Here is a 13,605-nt window from a genome sequence, read left to right on the forward strand (position 1 = left end):
ATGCAGGTGAGGCCCCGCTCGCTCCTCAGAGGCCGCGCTGGGCTGCCGGGGCCCGGGGCTGCGGCCCGGGGCGCTGCCGCCCACGACCGCCGCCCCCCTCCGCCACGCGCGAGGCGTCAGCCGACCGCCAACCGCCAACCAGCGACCGGGGCCCGGCGCCCCGCCCCCCGCCCGCCCAATGGCGCCCCTCGCATCCCGGCGCGCGGCCGCCGGTTGGCTCAGGCGCCGGGAATCGTCACATGGGCAGAGAACAGCCCAGCGCGGGGGGCGTGGCAGCCGCCGGCCCCGCCCTGCGGCGCGCGGAGGGTGCCGGCGCGCGGGTGGCGGCAGCTTGGCAGATGGTGGCGGGCCCTGAGGCCATGCAGAGGCTGCTGGAGGGTGGCGGGTCCCTGCTGGAGCGGGTGGCCGTCGGCACCCCCCTCTCCCTGCTGCTGGCCGCTTCCGCCTTCGCGCTGAGCCTCGGCTACCTGTTCCAGCTGGGTTACCGGCGCCACGCCGGGTCCGACCAGAGGGTACGCGCTGGGGGACGCGCGGTGCCTCCGGCCGCCCGCGGCTGGGCCAGGGAGAGGCGATGGGTCGGGACCGGGGACCCGGCGGGCTCCGCCGCCCTCCCGCGGAGGGGTGGTTACCGCGGGGCGAGCGCAGGGGAGAGGGGGGGAGTCGGGGGGAGCCGGGCGGCCTCCCTTCAGGGTGCGGACGGCCGGGGGAGCAGCGGTGCGCTCACCTCCGCACAGCCCTTGGGGAGCGCGAAGGCTTGGGCGGCACAACCCAGCGTGTGGGAGCAGGCTCTGGCGAGCGAGCAGCGTTCCTGGCAGCCTCCCCGGGCACGATTTCTGACAGAGGTGTTGCAGCGGCTCGTGCCCGCGCCCAGCGCGTGGATGCCGGGTGAAGCAGAGGTGCGGAGGCTGTGCAGAGGCAAAGGCCGTGCCCGGTACTGCTTCATCAGGGCAGCCTAAAAGGCGGCTCCCACGTGTGTGTGAAACTCATCGCTGTACTGAAGTTGGTGGTTTGGGGGGACTGTTTAACAAATCGTCAACGCTGTTTTTCTGACTGCCTTCTTTCCAGTTGCAGTATCTCTGTGCTTTGCTTTCAGAGGCAGGTCAGCAAGCATCTTAATCGTATTAATTTTATTTTAACCTCTGCTGCTTTTAAATGTGGCTCACTCTTTAAAAAAATAATCAGTTGTCCAAAGTTGGCCTTTTCACAAAAGAGTTTAAACAAAACATGTGTAAAGCCTCTGCTGTGTTTAGTTTTCTTGTAAATGGACATGATTTTATTACTCTCTGAAAAAAAATTCAGTAATTTATTTTTCTGTTTCTTCCTCAGAAATACCCACCTTATATTTCATCAAGCATCCCTTTCCTCGGACATGCAGTCACATTTGGAAAAAGTCCTATTGAATTTTTGGAAAATGCTTATGACAAGGTATGTTTTCCCACATGACTGGCTGAGCATATGCTAAAATATTTTTGTGTATCTATCAAGTTCTCTATATGGACCCTGTTTAAAATCAGTTCATTCTCATTTACCACCTCGAATATGGAATGGAGTGTGCACAGAAGGCTCTGGTTTCTTCAGATCTCTTTATGTGCGTTGTTGTTAGAGAAATGGTGTTTTCTGAGATATCTCGTATGATTCAGATTTAAAAAATATGTGTATTTGGGTAATGCTCATATCTGAATCACAAGTTAAGTAAAAAGCCATTTTCATGGTGTTATTTCTTGCCTTAATTGGGAACTTTTAAACTCACTCTTTACTAATCTGTGACCAGGCTGGAATGTAGCTGACCACCTCTGTAGGCAATTTGATGAATTTTAATGCCCTCTTCAATGTTAAAAGGGCTGGTGTATAAAACCTCAGTAGGTTTTATACTATAACAGCCCACAAGAAATGGACTAAGGTAGTAGATCCTTAATTCCAGTGAAATAAGATCTGTTTCACATTCTAGAGTCATAAGCTTAAATCTTAGCTTGGTTAGCTTGTAGAAAGCCAAATGTAGTACATGAAGACCTGCTGGAGATGACCTTTAAACTTTAAAATATTATTTGCTCTTAATTATCTATCCATAACTTCAAATCCAGAATTTTTTGAGACAGTTTGTAGAATACTGGAGGCTGTATGTACTGTAATCTCCCTGCTAGTTTTTGTAGCGTAATTGATCTTTTATTTACATTTTCTAAACTAAATGGTTTTAAAACGTGCAAGATCATGTTTATTCGTTACAACGTTAGATATCACTAGTAAGTATATTGAGGACAGAATTTAAACGTGGCTTAACGTATTTATAGCTTTATTAAATCTCTAGATACTTCTTAGGAGAGTAAGTGATTTATGGAAACATGTACATAACGAGATACGGATTTAATGATTTGTGGTGTTCTTATTTAAAATACATTGGTATTTTTTTTTCTCTCTTAGTATGGACCTGTGTTCAGTTTCACTATGGTTGGCAAGACATTCACATACCTACTGGGTAGTGATGCTGCTGCTCTACTCTTCAATAGTAAAAATGAAGATTTGAATGCAGAGGATGTATACTCTCGGTTAACTACACCAGTTTTTGGCAAGGGAGTTGCTTATGATGTCCCTAATATGGTATGTATTTTAAATATGAGTAGAAAAGTATTATCATTTAAATTCTGAGTAGGCAGCCCCGAGCTCTTGGCTCTGTATGATTGTGTGTTCATACACCATTCTGGCATATTGCAGTTGGTAAATTGTCTCAGTTGGATAATCAAGACTGAACATGTTTAGGTTGCTTTATCTACCACCTGGCCATTCGTTAGTCTGGATGCTATTTTTTTGTTCTTGAAACCATCTAATCCCACCAGAGAGGAAAAACTAGTAAGTGAGTCTCTTTTTCCTTCCCTTACAGCATGCCACTGACTGCAGTTTACTTTTCCCTTACAAGCAACTTTAGATCTTCCTTCTGAGAGAGCTTTAAGAGTGGTAATTTTTCATTTATGCCACACCAAATCTAGATACAGGAGTATCAGTTTGACAGGTTGCACCAGAAGCTTTGTCTTGCTTGGACAAAAGTCAGTCTGTATGTGTTTGCAGAACACAGTCTGCATGGGTCTGGAAGCACAGTGGCTGTGTCATGTGGCATTGTTTCCAAGCTGAGCGTTGGCTGGTTTCTCGTTTGTGCATGTTGTCTGGCCTGACAGACTCTCAAACTGCAGAAACCAACTTTTCCATGGACAGACTCGCTCCACTGATTCTCTGTATTCAGTATCTGTTGACATCGACAGCCTGTTGTACAACGGAGTAGTATGGTGGCAGAAACAGCATTGTGATATGCTTTATTTTGGGGTTTTAAATTTTAGCTTAATTTTGTTTGTATAAATGCCAGTCATTTTACTGGTAATAGTTTCTGCAGCCATCAGTACTTCTCCTCTGTAGCATGCCTCTTCATTCTCCCCTGCCGAAGGTACTTGCAGTGATTGTTGCCCTCTTAATTATGTGGCTTAGGGGCAGTAATCACTAGTCTCTTTTCCTCCATTCTGGCATTTTGCAGTGATCCACAAAGCATATATGTTGTTCTTACCTCATCCTTTTGGAAATCTCATATACAACTGACTACCAACAACTTGCCACTTTGTAAATAAGTAAAGGAGAACTTAGCTGTCTCCTGCTTTGTTAGGAAGTGTTAAATTGTGGATAGACAGTGTTGCAGAGTTTGGGGGGAGCATTGTTCGGGCGGTGGGTTTTTTTGCACTTGACGGATTTGTGTAGCTCCTTCCATCCCGTTGTGAATGAAACCATCAGGACTGCAGCCTGGATAACAAGTAGGAGATCGTTTCTTGTGTCCTAGGAGACTTCTTCCACCAGTGGAGCCATTCTAACAGACTTGTTTCTACCAGTTCCGATAGTTTGGAGGTCTTCCTCAAAAAGTCAGAGATGGAGTTGTGGATCCCTTTTGATGCTGCTAGAGTGTAGAGGGTACACAGCTCTCTGCAGTACATTTTTCATGTTCTTCTCTAGTATATACTGGTTTCAGAAATGGTCTATGAATCAGACGGACTGCTAAGCTGGCCAGATGTTCACTGTTATGCTTGTTCTTTGGAGTCTGACTGTCCTGGGATGTCTGCTTGAAACTGAAAGGTGCTGGTTTGTCTCTGTTAGTTCTGTGAAAGTTCATCCGCTGTTACAGCTGTTTTGACTTCTGCTTTCACGCTCTACAGTTCATGGATGGATTTGAATGTCTATCTATCTTCATTCAAGAGCTAGTTCTTTGATGGGATCTAATCTCATCCTTCAGTTTTATAGAACTTTCTATAAGCTCCTTGGAAATGGGCATTTCTTGCAACTATGTTTTTCAGGCATATAGGGATGATTAAGGCCTTCTTCATTGGTCTACCATATACTACTTTTTTTCTGAAATAAGGTTTTTTTCTAGAGTTACTCTAGTTTTTTTTCCCTAGAGTGTGAGTTCTGCTGTAGTCAAGAGGTTAATCTTTTCGTATTACTCAGTAAGCCTTGGGTGTCTCTGGATAAGCCTACTTAGTTCATACTTTTCATACTAGAAGGACTTCTTCCTCTTTATCTCTGCAGATTCAGGATCCTCAAAAAAAACACCTGGGCTACTTTATTCCACAGCTAGGAGATGCAGGGACTTTGCTATTGACATACTCATTACCTCTAGTCATGCGTTTCCCTGTGTGATGCTAGTGAGGTAGCATGTCTGGTTGTGGCCAGAACACATTCTGCTAGAGGTGAGCTGGTTTTTTGCATAGTGCTACCACCACAATTTCATTTCAGACTTGTACTGGGAAGGCATTTAGAGAGCTGTTCAAACTTTCGTTGGTGTTCTACCATTGATGGATCATCCAGAACTTTCTTTTAAGGCCCCCTTTTCTCTGCTCAAGCTGCAAAGTGTCTATCTATCTTTTCAGTCTGACAGTGACTTTCAGTCACGTGTTCAGGAGTTGTTACTTATTTACTAGTAATTCTGGTAATTGTTTGTTAATATGCATAGTCTATATATGAACTCATATTCACTCTCTGTCTCCTCCCTCCAAGCCTCTTGCAGATAGTTTTGCATTGAGAGGAGCTGAAATGGCAGAGGATGTGTTCACTCCTGTGTGCCATTCCTATCTCCACTGAGATGGAGATGGGCTAGCACGTTGCAAAGGAACGTGCTTGTCTCATTGCTCTGTGGCATGTGTACCCTGTGATAGACCGTTGGAGTTTCCACTGCATTCTGAAAACAAGTTTCTAGGAAGTAACCTTTTTTTTTTTATGCCTGTTGTTTTGTGAATAACTTTGTAGTACATGCAGAGCCCTTGTTGGGAAGACAATTTTTGGTGTATTACTCATGGTACAGTGCAGAGCTATAGGACAGATGCCCTCACTCATAATCAGGGCTTAAAAATTAATTGAATAATTTTCTGAGTCGATGTCCTGTCAATCCATTGAATGTGGTTCTCATCTAATAATGGGCTTTTTACCAGTAGGTTTGTTAGCTATGAGTCTATACAAAGCAAAAGAGGAAGAGGTGAGAAGGATGTGAAGCTCACCATTTTCTTAGCAAGCCGTTTGCTTCCTGCTTCTGTGTCTGACATCCTGGGCAGGTAGATCAGAGGACCTTGTAAAAGAGAGGTCCATCTCTAGACTAGAGGTAAGGTACTACTGCATGAGAGAAGACAGATGCTCTGGGGGAGAGAAAGCAAGGAAGCCACATAACAAGGAGCACAGGCTGAATCCAGACTTTGTAAGGACAGGTCTGATTACGTTTGTGATAATGTATTAAGTGCGTTCCATATTTCAATATCTTGACTGCTTCTTGTATCTTCAGGGATAAAGTTTAACAAAGATACTAGAATTATTTTCTGTTTTGGTGCCGCGAAAGAGAGAATTGTAGGTCCCTTGAGCTAGTATTTTACTTGGACGTTACCAAACTTTTGCTTGAAAAACAAAAAAGGTGAAAACCAGAATATTATCTATTACTTAAATTTGAGTATCTGTTGTACTCTACAATCCTAACCATAATTTCTTTCTACTTCTGTGTGTTCTTACAGTACAAATGATAATAAGTTGTTAATTACATTAATAAGATGATCCTTGTACTGATTGCTTTTTCTGTCTTCGTTCCTCTAGGTATTTTTGGAACAGAAGAAGATGCTCAAAACTGGGCTAAATATTGCCCAGTTTAAACAGCATGTATCTGTCATTGAAGAAGAAACAAAGGAGTATTTCAAAGCATGGGGAGAGAGTGGAGAAAAAAGTAAGCAAGATCAGATGCATTTTTCCTTTGATTTTTCTGGGAAGGAATTAAGGCCAATGCAGTATGTTTCTGTAAATGATTTACTGCAATATTAAAGAAATTTAAAAAGACATAGGTAAAACTGTACTGATCATGAGAAGAAATTTGCAAAATATGGATTTTGTTTAATCAAATGTAAGGCTATTGGAGAACAAAGCTCCTTGGAAAATCACTGAAAGGAGTGAAGGACTATCTTACTTTTGCTGTCTTAGCTCATAGAGAGTGTACCTGTTGCTTGGCTGATTCATGCTTGTTCTGCATGATATGAGTCAGCTCAGCATAACCACTTCTCAGTCCCTAGGAAAAGATAGTGCTCTGACTTCCCAGAGCCTATGTCAGAGATCTTAGCTCAGAGGTCTTCTACACTGAAAAACTGCGTCCTTGAAGCTGATAAGGTTAGGTTAGTAATGTAAGTGGAATTATTCTTTTATTTCCCATCTGTCTTTCCCAACTAGCCTGGTTAGACACAGCCCATCACCATTGTTGCAAGCCCACAGTGGCATAACAGTGTCAGAAATATTATTTATTTAAATACATATATTTATATTTAACTACATAATATTTATACAATATATGCTACTTACACATTTAAGTATAATTTATATTTATTATTTATTTTGTAAGTATATAATTTATACTATATATAATATAGTTATTAATACGATAATATATAATTTTCTATTTAAAGCTACAAATATTATTGTATAAAAATAATAGAGTAAGCAGCAAAACTAACTGGTTTCCCGTGGATTTGGATTTCAAGGTTAAGTTTTTGTATGACTTCTTTTACATTTATTAAGGATTGAGTTTGTGCTGCATGGCTTACTTTGGAAGGATTACTAGCTCTCCTAGAAAAATTTCTAGAAAGAAATACCTTAGAAAAAAGTTCTTGAAATCAGCGACCTAATTTAAAAGTTCTTTGAAGAGGGACCTGATAGACACACAGAAATTTATCTCCTAGTAAAACAATCTAAAACTCTATTCAAAATTACTGATATGTGTTCAGTTGCTTATTTTTCCCTTCTACAAAATAAAAATGAAGAGTAACATGTCAAACACAACATATTGCCCGAAATGCATCTTCAGTAACATTTGTCAATTCTTTCCTTAGACCTGTTTGAAGCCCTTTCAGAACTTATAATTTTGACAGCAAGTCATTGCTTACATGGGAAAGAAATAAGAAGCTTGCTGAATGCGAAGGTGGCTGAGCTGTATGCCGATCTGGATGGGGGTTTTACTCATGCAGCCTGGCTTCTGCCAGGTTGGCTACCTCTGCCGAGCTTCAGGTACCAGAAATAGTAGATGAAGCAACTTAAGCATTTTAAAATGCTAAAAACTCTAAACCTCTTTGTTTTTTTTTTCCCTTCCTATTTTTTGTTTGTAAGCTACTCTAGACATCCCAATAAATCCTTATAAGCATTTTCTGTGTTACTCCGTGTAAAGTTGCTAATAGAAATGTTTTGAATTGCAGACGTCGAGATCGAGCACACAAAGCAATAAAGAATATTTTCTACAAGGTTATCCAGAAACGTCGAAAGTCTGAGGAAAAGGAGGATGACATGCTCCAAACTCTACTTGATGCTTCATACAAGTAAGCAAAGGGTTTGAAGACTTGTAATTTATAGATGTTTTACTTTAGCTTTGAGCTCCTCAGTATAAGAAATATTCCCTCATGTTCTGAATTGGTTTTGTTGCCAGCAATTTGTTCTAGCTGTGTTCTTAAAAACTGCTTAAAAACTTTACTTGTAAATGGTTATTCAGATTTCTGAGATTTTCGTCAGTGGTCACGAGGTTGCTTCCTTTCTCTTTGCTGGCTCTTGGGTAATGATTTTAAGGCCCCTAGAGAGTCTCTCTCCCTGTTCTCCCTTCTCCCTATCCCTAGATCTTTTGCTGCTCCATTTAGGGTAGGCAATAAAAAAAAAAGTAGTACATTAGAAGAATTGATAAATACTACTGTAACTGGAAACCTGATCAAACAAAGCTCTAACATAACACCCTTCAACCTAGGGATGGCCGTCCACTGACAGATGATGAAATTGCTGGAATGCTTATCGGGTTGCTCCTAGCGGGCCAGCACACGTCCTCCACCACCAGTACCTGGCTTGGCTTCTTCATAGCCAGAGACAAATCAATACAGAAACAGTGCTACGCAGAACAAAAAACAGTTTGTGGGGATGACTTGCCACCACTAACTTACGACCAGGTTTGTATGTTACATTATTCCTGCTGGGTGTTTTTATACTTTTAGATGCTTATTTAAAAGAAAACCAAACCAACAAACAAACATGAAATACAGTCATACGCTTTGTATTAGAATCATAATCTAGCACAGTCACTCTGTGGTAACACTGGTTGCCAAGATATCTCCTCCATCTCCTCTTCTCCAAGGAAATTTTCAGCTTGCTACTTTTTTTAATCAGTGTTATTGTAGGAACTGTAATTTCCTTAAATGTCTGTTTAAGAAGCGATAGTTCTGTAGAGGAGGAAGATCCTCATATTCTCACTGAGGAAATGGATGCACTGTGGCCTTGTTCTTTAATTAGGCATCAGAAAGCACTCATGAGACAGATTAGTAAGAAACTAGTCATATTTGATTTCACTGGTCAGATTTTTTCCTTCTTAATTGAATCAAATGGAAAAAAAAGAAATTATCAGGGTACCTAATGAAGTACATGTAAATATGAGCTGCTTATTCTTTGATTTTTTTTTTTTTTTCCAATTTGTTTTTAAATGCTGTAAAATACTGTTTTGTTTGTGCGGAATAAACTTGGCTATATTTTGATATCATCATTTTCTCTATATTTTCAGCTCAAGGATCTCAGTTTGCTGGATCACTGTCTAAAAGAAACTTTAAGGCTTAGACCTCCTATAATGACCATAATGAGAATGGCCAAAACTCCCCAAGTGAGTACAGTTGTGGGAGCTAACTTCACTGCAGTAGCACAGGGCTGGAAAAGGCCAGGTGGGGTGTGTCGCAGTTGGCAGAAGGAAAACACAGTGTGAGCAGTCTTTGCTGGCAGGGATGAAAGGTGATGGCAGCCTGGGTTAGATCAGTGGGAGTGTAGCTGGTGTTAATTGAGGAAAGCAATTAATACCTTGAAATGGGTAGTTGTTACAAGTCATTCCAGATGAAGGTATCAAGTTTTGGACCCCTCCGGCCTTCAGCAATCAAGATGATGATGATGATGAAGTGAAGCAAGGAGAGGGCCACCAGGATGGTCAGGGGTTTCAGCACTCATCCTGTGAGGAGAGGCTGAGGGAACACGGTTTGTTCAGCCTGGAGAAGGGAAGGCTCTGAAGGGACATAGTAACAGCCACTTGCAGCCTTACTCTGCAAAACTGACCCTTTCTTTAAGCTATCAGTCTTGAGTTCTTAGCTTGGTGCTACCATTTAAAGGTATTTTTTGTTTGCCAGGTATTTTTAATAGTTATCTATCTTGGAAAAATTTGGCTTGCACTTAATACAACGCAAGCTAGGTAAATCTGAAAGAAAACTTGCTGGTTGTACAAGTAAGATAGAAAGTCAAATAAGTCAAATAATTTTTTAAATGAATGATCCTCCCGTGACAAATGCTTTCAACAAATTTTAAGTTCATTTTTTTTTTTAAAAACACTTGTCCTGTAGAATTGCCAGCCTTGTTAAAGCATCTGAAAGGTTCCTGCAACTACTTGAACGTTGTGCCCTGTACAAGTAAAACAATAAAGTATTAGGCTGCATTAATTTTAAATGAGCTTAGCCAAAATCTCTCTTTTGAAATTCAAGCCTCACGATACAGCACTTCAGGTAACACTTCACAAAATTTCTCCATTTTTCTTTTTTTAAAGTGTGGGATCTTGTCTCTTCTCTTGTAGACTGTTGCTGGATATAACATTCCCCCTGGCCATCAGGTCTGCGTATCTCCCACTGTTAACCACCGACTCAGGGACTCCTGGAAAGATGCTCTCGATTTCAAGCCTGACCGGTATCTCCAAGATAACCCAGCAGCTGGAGAGAAATTTGCGTACGTTCCATTTGGCGCTGGTGAGTAAGAAAAGGCAGTGCCTTCCTGAGTGGCAGTGTGCAGAGGTGGCTCATACTGGTCAGCTCGTACGGCATCTCCCCCCACTGTAGTGTCTGAGGATATATTTTTTTTTTTTTCTTTCTATTCCTGCCTGAAAGTTTTCTTGCTGTGAAAGTCCTGTTAAAAGAATGAAGTCGATAGTTTTGCATTAGTAATAGCTGTATATATCACTCAGAGTAGCAATAAAAAAAATCTTCAGGTTAGCACGTGTGATACTTGACTCAAGTCTTTTAAAGTCAAAGTAAAAAATCTGACAATAGGAAGTCATTTTAAGGCAGAGCAAAAATCTGCATAGAGAGTCACAACTGTCAAAAGTTTGCAAATACCACAATAGGGTGATAGAGTTGGTATCTTTTCAGTGTTGCAAATGTAAATTAATGCTTTCTGGTGAGGACAGACCACCACAATCTCATTCAAATTAGTCTGTTTTATGCAGTGACAGCTTATAAAAACAAGACCTTGATGGAATTATGTAATGGTGTATGTGCAGCATCAGAGCCTCACCTTCTTTAGAAAGGAAAGAAGCAATTAAGTTAGCTTGTTGTCAAAGGTGATTTAATAACTAAGCATTCTAACTGCTTTTTATGGCTTTCCCTCTAGGCCGTCATCGCTGCATCGGAGAAAACTTTGCTTATGTTCAGATTAAGACTATTTGGTCTACTTTGCTTCGTTTGTATGAATTTGATCTCATCGACGACTATTTTCCGACTATAAATTATACAACAATGATACACACACCTAATAACCCCATTATCAGATACAAGAGGAGGTCACTGTAAATTCTGGAGCTAAAACCTTACTTATTTAAGTTGTGTAAACTAACAGAATTTTGAATAAAATTGTGACAAAATGAGTGGCAAATGGAAACTGTTGCATCTACTGTCAGGAAAACAGCAGTAATCTACCACCAGCGAAGTCTTTCCATCCATTCTGTTTTCCCACACCATTTAATGCTGCTGTGTATAATTGCTTGTTCTACAAATTTCTCATCGCATTTTTAAAGAAAAAGTGTCTTTTCTAGTACTGTAACACTTTTAAGGTGCATGCCAACTCTTTAAGGTGAAGAAATAAGTAATTTCTATAAATGGAACACATTTGCTTTTGAAAAATAATTGAAGATTACTTTTCCCCAGATCACAAGGGGTAAGACTGCATACCTTACCTCTGTAGCCGATGACAGTAAATCCGTCAGGGAACAGGCACCGAGGGGAAATGTAGGAGGTGGTGCCCTACCTTAGGTATTTGTGATTCTGTTCCAAGCGAACTAGGTATGGTCTTGGCCCATTCTTACACTTATTTAAAAAAATGTTACTGTACAGCTGAGTAGTAGGTGGACTACGGGATGTTCACAGAGAAGTCTTTTCTGAGAATAAATGATTTAAATGTCTAACCTGAAGCAGCTGTAAAATGCTTAGGTTCAGAAAGCAATAAATAATTTTTGAAAAATTTCTGAAAGTAGTGATCTCTGAACGCTTGATGCAAGTGTGAAGGTAACAATATGATGGTACAAACAACATTAATTTTGTAAATAACATGTTTGTGTATAAAATGGTCACAAGTTAAATAATAGCTGAATGTTGTCCCCCTTCGTACTGACTGGTGCAGGATTGCTAAATGTTGTTTGGTTCAAGAGTGGCAATGATAAATGGTAATGAGCTCTGTCTCACAGGAACTTTGAATTAAATTTATAAACAAACCTCTTGTGGAAGTTTTCTGTGCTAAACCGTGGCAATTCTGAAAAGCTTTTCTAAGTAAATTTGTAATAAACTTCCTTTCTTTCTTGTAAGTACAAAGCCCGTCACACAAAGAGCTCCCCCTTTCATCCATGCTCACAGGAGCAAGGGCTTTGCCCTCTCTTTCCTGTTCTAAACTCCGGTGTAACTGTTATAAAACCTTGTGTTTGTATCAATCAGTTACAGCAACTGGGGGAGTGCAGTATCTTCCCTTCCAGCCCTGTCAGATGTGACCAGGGTCTTCAGAAACCAACATTCTACCTGTTCTCCTCCTTAATGGCAGCGTTTTGGAGTATCTAAAAAGTAAAGCTGCAGCTACCAGGAACAAGAAGAGTGCAGACAGGAACAAGCTTTTCAGTGTGAATAAGGAAACAGTTCTTGAATACAGTTAAAAGCGTGAAGTCATCTTTATTTGGGTACTTTTGACAAAATACCCATAAAATTCAAAACTTCTAGCATTACAAAAATAGGTCTCTACAAGTGATATTCTGTCTGCACTGCCAGTAGCAAATATTGCGAGAGTCATGTAACTTCAGTAGCCTTGCCAGAAAAAGTGCAAGTAAACTTTGCTGAATGTAGCTCAATTTTGTTAATACACAAGTTTCATCTTTGTACCCTTTTGATAAATACACACTTCATAAGTTAATCATTTAAATTAGCATTCCACAAATATACATGTAATTTAATGGGGGGTGGGTTTTTTTGTTTTGTTGTTTTTTTGGGGTTTATTTTTTTAATTTTTTTTTTCTTTTCCCCATGAACACAAAGTGCCTATATACATAAATCCCAGTCTGCGTGGGGGTGCCAGGATGGAACTGTTTACAATTGTATAGCTGTGTTCAGATTGGTCCCACAATATACACATTATACAATAGCACAGCAAGAGCACACACTGACAGAAGGCAATCCATTAAAATGGCTGCCAGCGATGGAGATGTTGAAAGGGCATTATCATCTTCTCATACCAGCGTGCAACTGAGTGTATGAAGTCGAACCTGTAAGAGAGAGAAAGATTTTCATCACGATTACTTGGAATAAGTAGATGAGAATTCACCAATGACATGTTATTTAAATGAATAAGCCTGAAAGATTTTACATGGGAAATCCTTTAAGAACAAAACTTCCTCAAATGATGCATTTTATGCTGAAGTAAGACTTTAACACAGTAACTGCAAAGATCAAGTTTGATAAATTCCGTCCCATTGATCTGACAATTTTCTTGATGTATTCCTTTTACAGCACAAAAATTACTGTCATCTATGGGACAAAAAGTGTGTAACTTCTGTAATCTAAGTGGTAGGAAAAGAAATTCCCCTTGTACTCCCACACCCCAGTCCTTTGGGTACATTTTTCTCCATCTAGCTTAGAATCTTAATAAGATGCCAACTGAATCCTTGCTGCACATCTGTTAGATACCAGGGACAGTTAAAGTGTTACCAATAAACTCCAAATCTGTAATTAAAGCACGCTTGTATGTCTCCCTTCAAAGAATCTTACAATTTTCTTTTTAATGAGCTTTTTTTTTGCTACAGCTCAGAATAGCTGA

The 13,605-nt window shown here is 40.7% G+C and overlaps 2 protein-coding genes across 9 annotated transcripts in view; one reads left to right on the forward strand and one right to left on the reverse strand.

The window, feature by feature from the left end:
* The first annotated feature begins 311 nt into the window (after window positions 1-311).
* On the forward strand, window positions 312-12,022 carry CYP51A1 (cytochrome P450 family 51 subfamily A member 1). The gene is made up of 10 exons (XM_068405035.1): window positions 312-512; window positions 1,327-1,425; window positions 2,419-2,595; window positions 6,100-6,226; window positions 7,377-7,551; window positions 7,737-7,856; window positions 8,273-8,468; window positions 9,074-9,169; window positions 10,118-10,286; window positions 10,927-12,022. Exons 1-10 carry the CDS (start codon window positions 339-341, stop codon window positions 11,103-11,105), a joined length of 1,512 nt encoding a protein of 503 aa, XP_068261136.1. The 5' UTR covers window positions 312-338; the 3' UTR covers window positions 11,106-12,022.
* A 420-nt stretch (window positions 12,023-12,442) lies between these two features.
* The window catches only part of AKAP9 (A-kinase anchoring protein 9), a 125,259-nt gene continuing 124,096 nt past the window's right edge, over window positions 12,443-13,605 (reverse strand). For all 8 annotated transcript variants that reach the window (XM_068404447.1, XM_068404455.1, XM_068404451.1 and 5 more), the window contains one exon: window positions 12,443-13,054. In XM_068404447.1, coding sequence (XP_068260548.1) covers window positions 13,011-13,054 — 44 coding nt within the window. In that variant the 3' untranslated portion in view covers window positions 12,443-13,010. The remainder of the gene's footprint in view (window positions 13,055-13,605) is intronic.

Source organism: Nyctibius grandis, chromosome 7, assembly GCF_013368605.1.
Source record: "Nyctibius grandis isolate bNycGra1 chromosome 7, bNycGra1.pri, whole genome shotgun sequence".
NCBI lineage: Eukaryota > Metazoa > Chordata > Aves > Nyctibiiformes > Nyctibiidae > Nyctibius > Nyctibius grandis.

Excerpts from the sequence above, each read along its gene's own strand:
- CYP51A1 (XM_068405035.1), top strand. The coding sequence starts at position 339 with ATGGTGGCGGGCCCTGAGGCCATGCAGAGGCTGCTGGAGGGTGGCGGG. Across the intron at positions 1,426-2,418 it reads TGGAAAATGCTTATGACAAG|TATGGACCTGTGTTCAGTTT; the intron begins GTATGTTTTCCC and ends TTTCTCTCTTAG. Across the intron at positions 7,857-8,272 it reads CTACTTGATGCTTCATACAA|GGATGGCCGTCCACTGACAG; the intron begins GTAAGCAAAGGG and ends CCTTCAACCTAG.